The following is a 17036-nucleotide window of genomic DNA, read 5'->3' as shown; positions in this document are numbered from 1 at the left end:
TTTTCTGCCTCAGCTGCTCCAAAAAGTTGGGTCCTGGACTTGTATGCAAAGTTAGAGCTCAGCAAGCAAGGCGAGTATTTGAACTAAGCTAAGAGACAAAACATTAACTGTGTCAGATGCTGTCAGTGTACTCATCATCGCATCTGGTAATCGTGTCAGCGTTATCTACAACGACCAGAAAGAGCAAGCGTGTCAGAACAGTGTGTGTGTGTGTGTGTGTGTCCATTATCTCAAGAGCCTGTGTTTGCAAAGGGTCACACTGTCGAGCATTCATGCAAAGAGGTCCTCAGTGAAAATGAACTGAGATGCCTCTCATGCCATCGATTGTGTTTACTTTGGTCATCATTAAGGACCCTTCACTCCTCTTGGGCGTGTACCTTGTATAGGGTCTTACACACTTAGAAGTGTGTGTGCGTGTGTGTATATATATATATATATATATATATATATATATATATAGTGTATATATGTATATATATATATGTATAAGCATATTTCCAAATACAATTATTGTAACACAAGCATGCGTCAGATATGTAAAAGATTTTTTTTCTAAATACCAAAAATGGTCCACTATTTTTTTGTCTTTTTGTTTATTCCTGAGCTGTATAAATTTAAATGTTGGATAAAGACAGTTGTCTCTTCGCCACGGTATTACAATGTCTCTAAGTGGGCAAACTTTTTGATTGGTGGGCCACAATGGGTTCTAAAATTTGACAGACGGGTCGGACCAGGAGCAGGTGGATGGAGTGTTTTGGTAACCTCACCGGATCAGAGAAAAAATCATTTAATTTAATTTTAAATGAAAATATACAAAAACATTACAAAAAAATGTTTGTCTTTGACAGTCCATAATATTTAGAAAATAAAACATTAACAAGGTTTATTCATTTAATTTTTTTCAAGTTAGGCCGGCTGGATTAAAACGTTTAATGGGCCGCATGTGGCCCCCGGGCCGTAGTTTGCCCACGCCTGCTCTAAGCACCTGTGGACAGTATAGCAGTATACATCGTGTGACATGACACCCCCCCTCCCAACTTCACTAAAATATATGTGCTGGTTTTAGTCCAAAATTGCAATCAGCATTATCCTGAAACTGAGTTATGAATAACTTCAACGTCTGCATTCATGCCTAGTTGTGCCAGACACCCTCCCGACGCAACATTTTAGCCGCCCAAGAGACGAATCTGTGCCATAAAAAAAAGAAAGAAAGATGAAAGAAAATAATGGCCTTTTTTTGGCTGAGGGTGTGTTTTCGTCGACGCTTTGCTTCAAATATTTCTGACAAATGCTCATGCCAGTAAACAATTCAACTGTGGAGGGTGGAGAGAAAGAGAGAAGGAGGTCGACATTATCATGCCTTCATCCTCCGTTCACAAGCACCAGAACGTGCCTGTTGCTATGGCAACTCATTTGAGAGCCCCCCTTCAGTCTCTCTCTCTCTCTCTCTCTCTCTCTGTCTCTCTCTCTGTCTCTCTCTCCAACATCTAAATAAAATCTATGCTATTTATAGAGCAAAACTGGCAACACGCAAGCGACACTGATCGCACATGCGGGGATGTGAATGCAAAACAAAAATACAGCTCACTAACACGCTGACGTGCACGCGCTCGAACACAGAACTGCTGCTGTGCACCCATCTGTGCATTAAGTCCACCTGGGCTTTTGTTTGGTGATTTGCAATGTATCCATCGAAAATGCTGAGGAGATTTTAAGGTTCATGAGTTCCAAGCTTCATTTTTGAAGTCCATGCAGGGACAAACTCTCCGTTTCATAAAAAGCTGGACAGTGTACTCTTTGGCACAAGGCGACAAGAAATGTGCCCACCCAAGTGTCTGCTTGGCCTGTCAGCATTGTCAACCTGCAACCTTGCATCGCTGAAAGGGTGACAGAGTGTACTCGGCATCCAAGCCAGCGCAGTTCTCCCAGTGGCAGAACCGAGCCAGAGAAATATGTTTGAAGAAACAATGAGCAGGGGCTCCACTTGTCAGGGGAGGAGAGGCGCGGATATGCCAAGTGGGCCCCACAGCCAAAAGGGGCCCGAGTGCGTGTGTGACAAATTCCACTTGATGCCACTTTTTTTTTTTTATTGCCACAAAAGAGAAAATTGCTCATCAATGTGTGAATGAGAATTTGGAAACAAGCAAGCAGGCTGCACGCAAAGCACCATGCACACCAGCTGCCAAGTCGGGTGAGGTGTGGATGAATCAGTGAGTGTGGTTGGTTCACACATGATGACTCTCAACATATTTTTACATACATAACGTGTACGACCAACACAAACAAGCAAAAAAAATTAATTGCTGCCACTTTAGTGTATTGTCATCCCCATCCTCGATGAATCAAGTCTATTCTGAGTTGGCAAATCGAGAAAAAAAAGCGACATGGATGGAGAGATTAGAGCAAGAAAAACGGCCAATAAATGAGGACGCCCCGCCCCCATTCGTGGGGTTGTCATGGCAAGTCGTGTGACGTCACAATGGAAGGAACGCCGTCTATAAGTATGGGACACTCAGCGCGGCTGCTTTCGAGCTCGCGGAGAGGGGCGACACGTGCTGAACATTTAGGGAGAGGAAAAAAAAAACAAAAAAGAAAAAAAAAAATCACGGCAGAGAACGTTGTCTTATTTACTTAATTTTAATGTGTTTCGTTGCATTTAATTTGAAGGTGGATTTCTCCGTGTGAATTTTTATTGAAGAGGGAAGAGTCGTCTCATCAGCCATGGGAAGAGGAGTAAGTACAGTACATCTTTTATCCCCCCCACCACCACCACCACCTCCGAGTAAAAACAAAAATGCATTCAAACAAGTGTTTGATGAATCAATGCTGATGTTGGCATTAGTCCAGCGACGACCTTGTTGATTTTTGTGTCACAACACTTCCGTGTTGTTGTCATCGCCTCGCCGCGTTTAACATAAGTTTGCAAGGCGAAGCGGTCATGTTGCATAACACGATGTGGCTAAATGCTGATGCCGGCCAACTTTGGCTCTCACTGTGCCACAAAAAATCACATTCCAATCGGCCGCTTGTTGAAGTGTTACACATTTGGCCCATTTCGGTTCAGGTGTGGTTCTGGGGCGAGGGATGCGTTCACCCTTTCATTCCACAACTTTATCCAAAGTCTCATCTTGTTGGGAGATACTTGGCAAGTCCACATCATCGCATCTCTCATATGCTCTAATTTGTGGATTGGATGATATTGTTTCAAATGATTTGGGATGTAAAGTGAGCTTCCTGAAGGTCCATCTTTGCCCTGTTATGATTTTCCCTGAAAGGGGGACTGTGTCTACCTGTTAGGTGACCACTTGAATTCTTATTGATGAAGTTGCTGTGTGGGGGCTGCCACACCCCACCATGCTGCGCAGCACTAACACTCATTATGGATTCAGCCGACAGCCCCGGGGATGTGGAGCTGCTTGAGGAGAGAGAACAAGGGGAGACGTCGACCAGATTGGGCCCCTTTAAGCTTTAAGCCCCCCCCCCTTTCCCCGTTTCTTCTGTCTTGTCTCGTTCCATGATGCTCTTGCAAATCTGTGCTCGCTTCGCATCTCGGCCAATAGCTGCCCATAACCCCCCCCCCCCCAAAACCCAATAGCTGGTGAAAGGCATACCCTGCCCCCATCTCATCCCCACACGTGGAAGAGACGATCGCCGCCGCACAGCTCTCCTGGTGTGAGGAGGTGGGTGGTCAGAGCGAGAGGATTGTTGTTTCTGGGCCCTCTTCATGTTGGAGATGATGCTCGCCTTCACAATTTTCTTACGCTTCCCACCATCTGCCTCAAGTTGCAATAAACAGAGCGAACAAATGAGCTGTGAAGGAGTTGATGAGGGAGGGGGTGCGGTGGTGATGTAAGAAGACAACCAGTTGCCGCATTGCCGCCGCTGACGGGAGAGCTGCTCCAAGCATGGATTGCGCACTGTAGAAATCAGTCCGGTTATTTGGAATTGCAACAACACACGTCACTTGTACGGTGGCGATAACTTGTCAAGGAACAAGCGTTGTCTCAAAAATGATGAGAGGTTTCTGCTGAGCCAAAATGCCGAGAAGTGTACGCGGTTGCGACACTCATTGTGACTTGACAGTCGTACACGATGAAAATGAAAAATCTCCCGTTCCGGGGCCTCATACTTGGATTTTATAAGAAACCACCACACCTGAGGAAAAACAACCTATCAGACGGAAAGACATCACTTGATGCCATTTGTCGCGCAAACTCCGGCACACCCATGCGGTCTTGCAAAAAAATAACCATTAAAACCGAAAAGATGAAGTTTTATCGTTTGACTCCATTACACATGAGCCGCTTTTCTGAGGTCGGTACGAAGCTGCGATGCTGTGCTCGTGAATGAGCGACAAATCATGGTGACCTGATTGGTTGTTTCTCCTTGCGTGCATGCATATCAAATTAGAGGCACAAGAGATGGTGGATTTTTAGGGTTTTTTTTCTCACAGGTTTGAACAAATAAGAAACAAAACGATTAGAAACAAGTTTGAAAAGCGTCTCTCGAATGCATTAGCGCCCTCTGCTGCGACAATGTGCATTGACACGATGCCCGTATGTCATCCTTTGTCAGTTGATTGTCTGGACAAGCCGCTGTTTGATCATGACAAGTGCCTTTGAATTTACATGCTTTGTTGCTGTTGTTCTTTTGTGGACATGTCATGTTCAACATCACAAACATGTGCACTTTTAGCCATACGCATTACAAGGGCAAGAGCCTCCCAAATAATCAGTTGAGGATTGGCGAGTCCCTTTTGTTTCTTCCGCAATCTTAATCTTAATTCTATGTGTTCACCATCGTGGGGAACGCACAATTCCCCCGAATCTCGGCTGAATGACTATCGCGCGGCAGCCCGTCGACAAGGAGAGCCTTTATGAACCGACAACAGTGACTTCTGACCTTGCGTGCAATTTTCTGGATGAATGGACACAAAGTCCCACAGAGACACTGCCGAAAGTCTTCCCGCAAGAGAAAGTTGGCTGCGCTGCTCGGACCAACTCCACAAGTACATCCGTTTCAGACACAGGTTGGTGGAAGGCGCTCTTCAATTTATATGTATTTTATTTTTGGCCACGTCTTTCAGGCTCTGATTTAAGTCCTCGAGCTTTTGGTGTTATTGGCCAGAAACGAGCCAGATTTGATTCAATCAGAAGACATTATTGTGTTTGTCTCCTGACCCAGCAGTTAGTCTTATCCGAAAGGGCACCCTGGCTCCATGTTTACGCTCAATCTTTTTGACACAGGCCTCTCATCACATTCCTTCCGATTACCAGTCATTGGAAGTAAACCCCAACTTTTTTTTTTGTCGTCAAATGCCGCCCCTTCATCTGTAACACTCCACACACTTCCCGTCGGCCCCCTTCCGCTGAGTCCTACGTGTCGCCCCGGTCTCACTTTCCTTGTCTCTCAGGCCAGCCCCCCCCCGCCCCCCCCCCCGGTTTCTCCACCCAGTCACTGGGTGAAAGAGAGCGAGAACCAGGAGGAACAAGCGTGGGAAAAAGGCACTGTTATTTCGACTATAGTTGATGACATGCAAGCAGATTTTGGACGTCAGGTCCATCTCTAAAATCCGGATGCAAGCGAGCTCCTCCTCCATTCCGCCACATGCTTTTCACATTGTCGCTGGTTTGAAGGGTCAGCTGTGTAAATTTTCTTCCCATCAAGCGAGTTTGCCGTCTCAACAACAAGAGCCATTGATTCATCTGGAGTCTTTTGTTTTGGATGCCGAGCGCTGAAAGTTGCAGGGGACGTGAGGCGAGTGTTAAAACTTCATGCACTTGTCTTCTCACCATTTATACTTGGTGGCTGAGGGGAAGTGAAAAGGGGGGAGGGGGGTTAAGACATGTGACCGACTGTCCATTCACTTTTCCCCAGAGGTGTGGCTTTGGTCACCGGTAGCAACCGGGCAAAGTCCCAGGAGTGTGTGTTTGTGTTTGTGTGTGTGTTCTTGCGGGGCATTGTTCGGCACAGCTGAATGAGCAGCTCGGGTATCTGACGCCAACCAGGTCCGTTCACAGGAATTTTGCCAGCAAAAAGTGATTTAAGATACGCAACTTTTTTGCTAAATGCTCTTTTCCGACGTTGTTCTGAAGTTTCTCTCTTAAAGTTGATCTGTCACACGCAAGCAAGTTGGCTGGTGGCCAACTGCTAGAATGGTGAACTCTGATTTTGGCCAGTGTGCTGCGATCCAAAACTTTCAATAAAGCGTGATCTCACCAAAGAAGCCGTTTTAGTCCCCGCTTTGCCATTTGCTTCGATGTTGGGTATCCTCAAGACATTTTTCAGATTTTGTCACCTTGTCAGAAGGCATCATTCATCCAGCTAAAAGCGCAGGTGTCAAACTTGCAGCAAGAGGGCCATACCTGGCCCGCCACATCATTTATTGTGGCCCGCTAGGGCAAATTGTGTTTTTAGTTCATGCTCTTTTTCTGAATGAAAACTTGAGTTTGTTCACTTTTTACCGGCATTTTCACCCAAAACATTGATCTGACTGAACAGTCGTATTTATGTCCCATGATTTATGATTTTGATTTAAATCTGTTGTTAAAAATACATATAACAAGGAAACAAAGGGGCAATTGTGAACATGTAGTAATATAAATGGGGCAAGAATGCATTTTAGTGCTGTTAAGCGATTAAATTTTTTAAATAATTAATCGCAAAATTTTACCCAATTGATCGCGATTAATCGTGTTTTTCAATTACATTTTTTACAAAGCTTGGAACTGAAATTTACTTCAGTAAAATCTTGGAATTAACATGGAAAACATATAAAAGCATATTTCGACATTGTTGCTACAGGATGTAAATACAACTGCGTTAACCGGGTTAATTATTTGTAGTGTGTTATAAAATTTTAATTCATCTCCATCGTTAATGCTTTGTCTAATGCATTTACATTTTGTGTCATAAAAGCTCTCTGAGGGTAAATAAACATTGATTTGGAATGTTCCAGAATGATCAGAAGTTATATATTTCCTGAAACCAGTAATTGTAACTATTTTGAATTTTATTGTTTAAAAAAAAAAATTAGACGTCAAACCTTTTCAAAATCAACCGGTTACCAGCTTCAGCCCCTGGACTGCTGTGGAATTATTTGTCGAAAGCCAGATGGCCCCCGGAGGATTTTGGTGTCCCGAGGCTAAAATCTGACCGTAGTGATGCAGGACCAGTGTTTTCCCAGCTTAGCTGACCGGGGGGGAGGGGTTCATGCAACAATAACATGTGCAGGGATCTCACACACTCTGTTCCAACAACTCGGTGGGAAACTTTTCCAAACATTATTACTTTGCATATTTCCGACCAAGGATGTGCGCGGGATTTAGTGTGAAAACGGTCAACGTGGCTTTGAAATATGACAACCAGGAGGCCTGCTTTGCCTGTGGACAAATGACTGGTTATTAGTCACATGCCTATCCCCGCCAACATGCTAACGCCTCTCACCCCTGTGCAGCTTTGAATTATAGAGGAGTCGTCACTGCTAATTGACGTTGACGTGTTGTGATTTTACTGGAGCCACTGGAAGATATCTATTAGTTGGATTTCGAAACTTGGTGTCATCACCTGTATGTACCACAAGCTCCTTCCCACCTCATCAGGTTGAGTTCCACAGCCTTGAAATAATGAATTTCATTCCACTGCCCGTTTGTATTTCCAGGAAGGACGAGAGCAGTATGAGCTGGCGGCCACCTCGGAGCAAGGAGGCAAGAAGAAGGGGAAAGGGAAGAAGAAAGAGAAAGATATGGATGAACTGAAGAAGGAAGTGGACATGGTGAGTGTGAGATTGGGCCGGGGAATCAGTGGACTTTATTTTGCTCAGGAAATTGGAGATTTTTATTTTTTTTTCAGATTCACACATTTTAATAGATGACAAACTATTTCTATGTACATCGCAATAATATGCTTCAGACAGCCTCACAATGAGATGTCGATGTATACATAACGTATCGTAATGTGTCAGAGATAATATTTTCTGTGTATCTTTGCAGGACGATCACAAGCTGACTCTGGATGAGCTGAATCGCAAATATGGAACAGATTTGAGCAATGTGAGAACTTTCACCTTTTATACACATTTGTTGCAAATTGCACCTCCTCTTTGACTGCGCTGTGCTTCAACGTAATAAGAAGTCCTTAAAAAAGCATTCCGCTGAACGGCAGCAGATCCACCTCCTTAAAACTAAGGTTAAGAGGTAGTTGCGTGGAGGAGACAAATAAAATTGGTTTATTGCTGAAGGGTTCTTCACATTTAAGGGCCGTCGTGCACCGAGTGATGCGGCGGAACTCCACTCAACACTCGCCAAGTGTGCCTCGAATCCCGGCCACTGATTTTGCGCTGATTCAAAATTTGAATCGCAGTTGCACGATGTGACGTTTCGCCAATCCAAATTTACGGAAGATTTCACAATGGCGGAAAATATGTACCGCGCCGATTACATTCAAATGAATGGGAGCTTTTTATTGATGTCCATTTTTCGCTTTTATTCCTGCCCCTGTCCTCTTTCTGTAGCAACCTGCGCCTTCCCCGACTGACACGCTCATCTTTTTATGCACCTCCAATCAAGGAGCCCCGAAACGAAATCCAGACTCGCTGTCATTTTTTCACGACGGTCGGGTCCAAGTCGGGTTCGGAAGCCGCTCGCAGTGTGTGGCGGTCATAAAACTAAATCGTACTTTAAAGGCCTGCATTGACTTTGTTGACACCTGTTTTGCATGCTTCTAACATAAAACATATTTCTTTGGCATTGTTAATATGAAATGGATTTTACATTTGGGACCGTTTGCTGTTGTGCATCCTGACCAGCCGCCTGTCAAACTGTCCCTTTGTTCATGCAAATGTGCTCCCGGTCATGCAGCGAAGATCAAGGAGAATAGTTAATCAGCGCCTTTAAACGTGGCGTCTTCAAGCACTGCATGTGTGTGCCGTGGTCATGAATCATGAATAATTCAGGAGCCACAGAAACTGGGGGGTTATTTTGACAGCTCTACTTTATCATCTCCCTCCACATTCTTCTCTGTGCTGATGAAAGGGGATGACCCTTTTTTTTTTTTTTTTGTTCCGAGGTAAATCATCTTTGGTATCCCTGGACGTAAATGTGTGCCGGTGTTCAAGTTGAACAGTCGTAGCTCTTGAGTTTTTTCTGGTTGTTTATCTGATGAGAGGAAGCGTAGCCGCTCTCTTCCCATTTGACTCCTCTTTGTACCATGTTAGGGTTTGACTAATGCCAAGGCGGCTGAGATTCTGGCCCGAGATGGACCCAATGCCCTCACCCCTCCCCCCACCACTCCAGAGTGGGTCAAGTTCTGCAAACAGGTAACGGCTTCCTGCAACCTCTTGAACAACAATGCTTCCAGATTTTTTTTTTTTTTAAATGAATTATTTGGCTTGATGCAGATGTTTGGAGGTTTCTCCATGCTCCTGTGGACTGGGGCCATCCTCTGTTTCCTGGCCTACGGTATCCAGGCTGCCATGGAGCATGACCCCGCTAATGATAATGTAATGTTGATGTTCCTCCATACCATATTAAAGTGTTTATATGATTGTTGGAAATTGTGATTGACTCCGTGCGGAGGTCTAAATGTCAAGTTTATTTTGCAGCTGTACTTGGGGGTTGTGCTCTCCGCTGTTGTCATCATCACTGGTTGCTTCTCCTACTATCAAGAAGCCAAAAGCTCAAAGATCATGGACTCGTTCAAAAACCTGGTCCCACAGGTGACCTTCCGCTATTCCTTTTTGTTGATTTATTTCATTTCTCTCTCTCTCTCTCTCTCTCTCTCTCTCTGTCTCTCTCTCTCTCTCTCTCTGTCTGTCTTTTGCTCTCTCTCTCTGTCTCTCTCTCTCTCTCAACATGCTCACTGCCTTTGTTAAATAAATGTTGCGTGTGTGACATGAAGTAACTGCATCCGTCATATCTTGTCCCATAGCAAGCGTTGGTCGTCCGTGATGGTGAGAAGAAGAGTATTAACGCAGAGGATGTAGTAGTCGGAGATTTAGTGGAGGTGAAAGGTGGCGACCGGATCCCTGCTGACCTGCGAATCATTTCTGCCCATGGCTGCAAGGTAAAACGACGAGAAGAGAAGATCTTAGCGCAACAGAAATGTGGAACTATCTCCTCATTCACAGGCAATGTGACAATTCTCAGGTGGACAACTCCTCTCTGACTGGCGAATCGGAGCCGCAGACGCGCACTCCAGATTTCTCCAATGAGAACCCGTTAGAGACCAGGAACATTGCTTTTTTCTCCACCAACTGTGTTGAAGGTATGACGCAAAGTTACGTCACGCAACTGAGGACAGGGAAGTTCCAATATGAACTTTGTGAACCTGGATTTGTTCTCAACAGGAACTGCCCGAGGCATTGTGATCAGTACCGGTGACCGCACCGTCATGGGTCGTATTGCCACGCTTGCGTCAGGACTTGAAGTTGGGCGCACTCCCATCTCCATCGAGATTGAGCATTTCATCCATATCATCACGGGCGTAGCAGTCTTCCTTGGCGTGTCCTTCTTCGTCCTATCGCTCATTCTTGGGTACTCGTGGTTGGAGGCCGTCATCTTCCTCATTGGCATCATCGTTGCCAATGTGCCCGAAGGTCTCTTGGCAACCGTCACTGTGAGTCCTCGATGCCTTTGCGCAACCTCGAGTCGGTTCTCAGCATCTAATCGGCCTCTCGTGTCCAGGTATGTCTGACTCTGACTGCCAAGCGTATGGCCAAGAAGAACTGCTTGGTAAAAAATCTGGAAGCTGTCGAGACGCTGGGCTCCACCTCTACCATCTGCTCAGACAAGACCGGAACCTTGACCCAAAACCGGATGACCGTTGCCCACATGTGGTTCGATAACCAGATCCACGAGGCGGACACCACTGAGAACCAAAGCGGGACGTCGTTTGACAAAAGCTCTGCCACTTGGGCCGCCCTGGCCAGAATTGCTGGACTCTGCAACCGTGCTGTCTTCCTGGCAGAGCAGACCAACATTCCCATCCTAAAAGTAGGATTCAATTGTTTTCTCTTTCAAAGTGCCCATTCCTCAGGGATGTAATTATCTTATGCAATGAATATCTGCAGCGTTTCTCTTTCATTTTGGTACCAATTAAGTGATAATGCTTTAGAAATGCTGACGTCGGGAACAAAAAACAATGTTCTTGCCAATGATTTTTTTGGCTTTGCTTCTCTCTTATACCAGCTATCTTTTTTAGCTCCTTTTATCCTCCTCTGGCATAAATGAGAGAAAAGAAATAAGCATCTTTGTGTTTTGGAAATTTCCTTTCATCTTGGAGAGCGATAACACCGCCCAAGTTTTACTCTTCCTGAAGCCAAACTGAAAGGCTTGCGCTTAAGGGGTAACGCAGTGCTTCTCAATTATTTTCCGTCTAGCAAGAAGAAAACAATTTGCAACCCCACCACCCACTCTCCGCCGCAACTATAAATAATAGCAATTTCGTTTTAAAACAAACATCATCTACATCGTAGAGTTAATATTCACTGCGCACAATGGGCAATGAGAGCGTCACTGCCAACTACTGGAGGGGATGTGCAATTACACGTCATTGCAGTACGCCGTGAAAAAAGCTTATTCCCGAGGGTCACATACGCCCCCCTCAGCATCGCACCCGCCCCATTATTTGAGAAGCACTGGGCTAACAGTCGGTGGTCAATGTTTTCTCCTCCAGAGAGATGTCGCTGGCGATGCTTCGGAGTCTGCCCTTCTGAAATGTATTGAGCTGTGCTGTGGATCCGTCCAAGAGATGAGGGAGAAAAGTAGCAAAATTGCAGAGATCCCTTTCAACTCGACCAACAAGTATCAGGTATTGTTGGCCAGAATTGGAGGCCAGAACAACAATTCAAATTTCCAAGAGCCTTAACAGTCGCACTTTTGCTTCTCAGCTTTCTATTCACAAGAATTCCTCAGCTGAAAGGGAGTCCAACCATCTGCTGGTTATGAAAGGTGCCCCTGAGAGGATTTTGGACCGTTGCGCTTCCATCATGATCCAGGGCAAAGAGCAGCCTCTGGATGACGAGATGAAGGACGCCTTCCAAAACGCCTACCTGGAATTGGGCGGTTTGGGGGAGAGAGTGCTCGGTAAGCATCAGGGCAATTTTGGTCAGCAGCGCCGCTGATCATGATCAGATACTCATGATCAGTTTTTGTTTTTTTTTTAGGTTTCTGTCATTTCAATTTGCCTGATGACCAGTTCCCGGAAGGCTTCGCTTTTGACACTGATGAGGTGAACTTCCCCACTGAGAAGCTGTGCTTCATCGGCCTCATGTCCATGATAGACCCTCCTCGTGCAGCCGTCCCCGATGCCGTCGGCAAATGCAGGAGTGCTGGCATCAAGGTACGCTTCTGCTGCTCAGTTACTGTTGAGAAATAAACGGTAAAATTCAAAGTCAATGCAACACTTTGTTTTTCAGGTGATCATGGTGACGGGGGATCATCCAATCACAGCTAAGGCCATCGCGAAGGGCGTTGGCATCATTTCTGAAGGGAACGAGACTGTTGAGGACATTGCTGCACGTCTCAACATTCCAATCAATGAAGTCAACCCGAGGTACTGGCTGAGGAAAATGACACTGTTGGGTATTTTTGATCGGTTGTAGTGCCAGGAAGTTAAAATTTGTGCCAAACGTCTCTCTCTCTTCAACCATAATTGAGTACATGTTGCACTTGAAGTTAAAGTGACCTCAACTTTGCTGCAGGGATGCGAAAGCCTGTGTTGTCCACGGTGGAGACCTAAAGGACTTGAGCTCAGAGCAGCTTGACGACATCCTGAAGTACCACACCGAGATTGTCTTTGCCAGAACCTCCCCTCAACAGAAACTGATCATTGTGGAGGGCTGCCAGCGACAGGTTCGAAATTCAGCCGACGACTCTTCTCCCAAAGTCGCCGACAGCTCCCTAAATCCGTCGGTCACTCTTCACCACACAGGGAGCCATTGTTGCCGTGACTGGCGATGGCGTCAACGACTCTCCAGCTCTGAAGAAGGCCGACATCGGCGTCGCCATGGGGATCGCCGGATCGGACGTCTCCAAGCAGGCGGCTGACATGATCCTGCTGGATGACAACTTTGCTTCTATTGTGACGGGAGTTGAAGAAGGTAACGTGGTGCTGTCGAGCTGTCTGGGTTGAAATCTTTTTCTTAACACAATTTACGTGTGCTTGTCCTACTAATCAGGGCGTTTGATCTTTGACAACTTGAAGAAGTCCATCGCTTACACGCTGACCAGTAACATCCCTGAGATCACCCCCTTCCTCCTCTTCATCATTGCCAGCATCCCCCTGCCGCTGGGTACCGTCACCATCCTCTGTATCGACCTGGGAACCGACATGGTGTGTGCATGACGTCTCAAGTTGCTTTTGACTTGTGTCCGTGCGTAGCTAAATTGTCAAATGCTTCTTTTCAGGTTCCTGCCATCTCACTGGCTTACGAAGCAGCTGAGAGCGATATCATGAAGAGACAGCCTAGAAACCCCAAAACGGACAAACTGGTGAACGAGAGGCTTATCAGCATCGCCTACGGACAGATTGGTACATTTTTAAACCGCGCTTGTGATTGTGAAGCAGGCCTCTTTGTGTCCTTGTTAGAGTTTTCTGGTATCTAGGTTGTCCAAGATAAATAGAAGAGAAACATACACCAGAAATAGGCCCGCAGTGATCGAGAACCAAGCGTTTGAGTGATGAGAGGTCAATGTTGTTTTCCGTAATGAGGCCAAGAATAGGTTTGGCCTTCTTGTTGGAGCAGCCTTAACTGTGCATCCATCCATTATCTGTACCGCTTCTCCTCACTAGGGTCGCGAGCCTATCCCAGCTGTCTTCGGGCAGTAGGCGGGGTACACTCTGAACTGGTTGCCAGCCAATCACAGGGCACACAAAGACGAACAATCATCCGCGTTCACAAATTTAGACTATCCATTCAACCTGCCATGCATGTTTTTGGAATGTGGGAGGAAACCGGAGTACCCGGAGAAAACCCACGCAGGTACGGGGAGAACAACTCCACAGTCGCAGCCGGAATCGAACCCACGGCCTCTGCACTGTTTGGCCATTGTGCTCTCCAGTTGTCCACCATGCCGCCGGCCTTAACTATGTAAAAACAAAATACAAAAACGCAATGGGCCTAAACCAGTGCTTCTCCTTAATATTCTGTTCCGCCCCCCCCAGCAAGAAGAAAACAACCCCACCACCCACTCTTCGTCGCAACTATAAATAATTGCATTTTCGTTCAAAAACAAACCTACACCGTAGAGTTAATCATCTCTGTGCACAATGTGCAATGAGAGTGCCACTGCCAACTACTGGAGTGGAGGTGCAATTACACTTTATTGGAGTACTGTGGAAAAAAAATGTGTTCCCCAGGGTCACACGCGCCCCCCCAGAGGGGTCCGCCCCACTATTTGAGAAGCACTGCACTAAACAATATTTCAACTCCACTGTTATTCATCTCACAAAGAATTATGTATTGATCTGGAATTTAGTCTCAGAATCAGTCGTCAGAAGTTCATTAACTATTTTCCTTCTGACAATGTGATGATGTCATTTTTATCCAATCATGTCGCCGCTTGCAGGCATGATCCAGGCCCTTGCAGGCTTCTTTACCTATTTCGTCATCCTGGCTGAGAACGGCTTCCTGCCGCGAACATTGTTGGGCATCCGAGTGTCCTGGGACAACAAGTACTGCAACGATCTGGAAGACAGTTACGGGCAGCAGTGGGTTAGTACAATCGCGCTGGCGCGGCGTCGTTCGACATCGCGGGTCTTTATTTCGCTGCTGCCTGTTTGTGTGTGCAGACTTATGAGCAGAGAAAGATCGTCGAGTTTACCTGCCACACGGCTTTCTTTGCCAGCATTGTCATTGTCCAGTGGGCTGATCTGATCATCTGCAAGACCAGGAGGAACTCTGTCTTCCAGCAGGGCATGAGGTGGATGGAAAATTGTCGAGCTAAACAAATGTTAACAATTTTTAACAGCAGTGGCAGGCCGCGCATTTCACAAGTAGGCCTTCTTAGTCCGACTTGCATAAATCCCCTCATATTGACATCATTTATGACACGAAAGCTGGACAAATAATATACAGAAAGACACCTCAGTTACTACTGAGTGTTGGACGACCAAGCTTCTCTCGAAAGGTCTGTCTTGAAAATGGCCGCGCAAGTGTATCTGCAATTAAATCCACACTTTTAGATCCTTCTGCCATTGTTGTTTAAAAAAGCAAGAATATTCTTCAGATTTCCAAACGGTCGCCAGTTACGACTTTCGGGTGTGTTGATTCTGCATAGCGTTGCCCCCTCACGAGTGGGTATCCAATCACAAGACGCGTTCATCGCCTTCAGCGTAAGGCCAGCGAGAAAGCCTTACTTTCATCCACTCGGGATCTGATTGGCTATCGCAACTGTATGAGCCCCAACACTCACACAGAAGAGACGGCCGCACGATGGTATCTGAAGGCTTAGTGCGTGCTACTGGTATGATGAAATCTGCCTGGCAACACGAGCTAGCTTTATTCTGATTGGATAGAAACTTTCAACTAAAAATACAACACTAGGATATAATATGACATCAATGTGAAGAATATGATCACGATTTCTTGATTATGTTAGGCCAGCAAAGAAGGCCTTGACCGCCCACCACTGCTCAACAGCATTGCTCGAACCATTTAGCCCTTAAAGATACCGTTCCTGGATCAAATTGTATTCCATGAATCTCCTGTATCTTCTTTTTTAAATGATATATTATTTTCATTCCACAGGAACAAAATCTTGATCTTTGGGTTGTTTGAGGAGACTGCCCTGGCCGCCTTCCTCTCCTACTGCCCCGGCATGGACGTCGCCCTAAGAATGTACCCTCTCAGGTGAGTGGGATGCCGCACGACTGTCCCGCCTCGCAGCGCAATATCGAATTTCCTTGTTTTTTTTTTCCAGGGCCAACTGGTGGTTCTGCGCATTCCCATACTCCCTCCTCATCTTTATCTATGATGAAATCCGCAAGCTGATCATCAGACGCAGCCCAGGAGGTGAGCTCAACAACCGTGCTTTTATTATCTTGCGTTCCAACATCCTCCTGCTTGCCTGCTTTGCTACGTTCCAAGCTCATGTCAAGTTAAAGAAAACTTCTTGGCTTTATCTTTCAATGTTACCCTCAGAAGCGGGAAACATACGGCACTGCACCATAATTTATTTCTGTCATATGTCGTCCTGTGTTTCCAGGTTGGGTGGAACAAGAGACTTACTATTGAAGATCCATCAGCCTGTCAGCTCCCATCTTCTCCTCCACTCCCATCGTTGCATGAATATTGTCTTGCTGCTCGGAATAAAATTTTAACCTCTGTGGGGGGAAAAAAAATACCCCATTGGAACGTGTTTTTATATTAGTGAATGCTTGATACTACTATTATAGACATACTGAGATGGAACGTGCTGATGATATATGATAAATGCTCATAATGACATGAACACTCAACATTGACTTTGACTATGCGTGCCTTGTTTCTGAAACAGGACCAATTTTATACATGTTTTTAACAGTTATAAATGTTCAATAAAATGCGCTTGAGTCAGGTCCTACATGTTTCCTGCTCTTGTTATTGATTTTCATTTTTTGTGTGACACGTTCAAACTCATTCATTATGCCAACTGATTTATTTTACGACTCCAAAGAATATGACGGCTCTCTGTATACGTACAATTTTTTCCTTATTTTTTTATCTTAATTTTTTTAATTGCACTTGAGAACCTCCCACTTAACCCCACGATTTTGGTAGTGTCATAAAAACAAATCAGAATAATGTTTTTGATACATTTGCATTGACGGCAGTCATTTAATGGTTCGTTGGACGGACATTTATTTCGTGATACTGGCTGCCACGTATTACAACGTGCAATAAAAGTTATCAAACGTAACATGGGGGGGGGGAAATACTAGCAATGTGTCACTTGCCAATAAATGAGGTGGTGGGCGGGGTCAATAGTGGGATTGGTTGAACGATCTCAAAATGCACACGATTGTGGGCTACTAATTCAAACAATCACGCTGAATGT

At 45.5% G+C, this 17036-nt stretch overlaps 1 protein-coding gene across 1 annotated transcript; it reads left to right on the top strand.

Moving 5' to 3' along the window:
- The first annotated feature begins 2514 nt into the window (after positions 1 to 2514).
- LOC148339444 (sodium/potassium-transporting ATPase subunit alpha-1) lies at positions 2515 to 16559 on the top strand. The gene is made up of 23 exons (XM_088289782.1): positions 2515 to 2733; positions 7661 to 7774; positions 7992 to 8051; positions 9215 to 9316; positions 9398 to 9499; positions 9602 to 9715; positions 9928 to 10062; positions 10146 to 10263; positions 10346 to 10614; positions 10683 to 10991; positions 11674 to 11808; positions 11888 to 12083; positions 12164 to 12339; positions 12416 to 12552; positions 12701 to 12851; positions 12931 to 13099; positions 13178 to 13332; positions 13407 to 13530; positions 14568 to 14713; positions 14791 to 14921; positions 15749 to 15850; positions 15921 to 16012; positions 16206 to 16559. The coding sequence occupies exons 1-23, from the start codon at positions 2722 to 2724 to the stop codon at positions 16232 to 16234; spliced, it is 3078 nt and encodes a 1025-aa protein (XP_088145908.1). The 5' UTR covers positions 2515 to 2721; the 3' UTR covers positions 16235 to 16559.
- The last annotated feature ends 477 nt before the right edge of the window (positions 16560 to 17036 follow it).

The sequence above is a fragment of the Idiotropiscis lumnitzeri genome, chromosome 3 (assembly GCF_059441095.1).
Source record: "Idiotropiscis lumnitzeri isolate Australia: NSW breed Sydney's pygmy pipehorse chromosome 3, RoL_Ilum_1.0, whole genome shotgun sequence".
Taxonomy (NCBI): Eukaryota; Metazoa; Chordata; class Actinopteri; order Syngnathiformes; family Syngnathidae; genus Idiotropiscis; species Idiotropiscis lumnitzeri.
The sequence above is the reverse complement of the archived record's forward strand: the minus strand, read 5'-3'. Positions and strand labels throughout refer to the sequence as shown.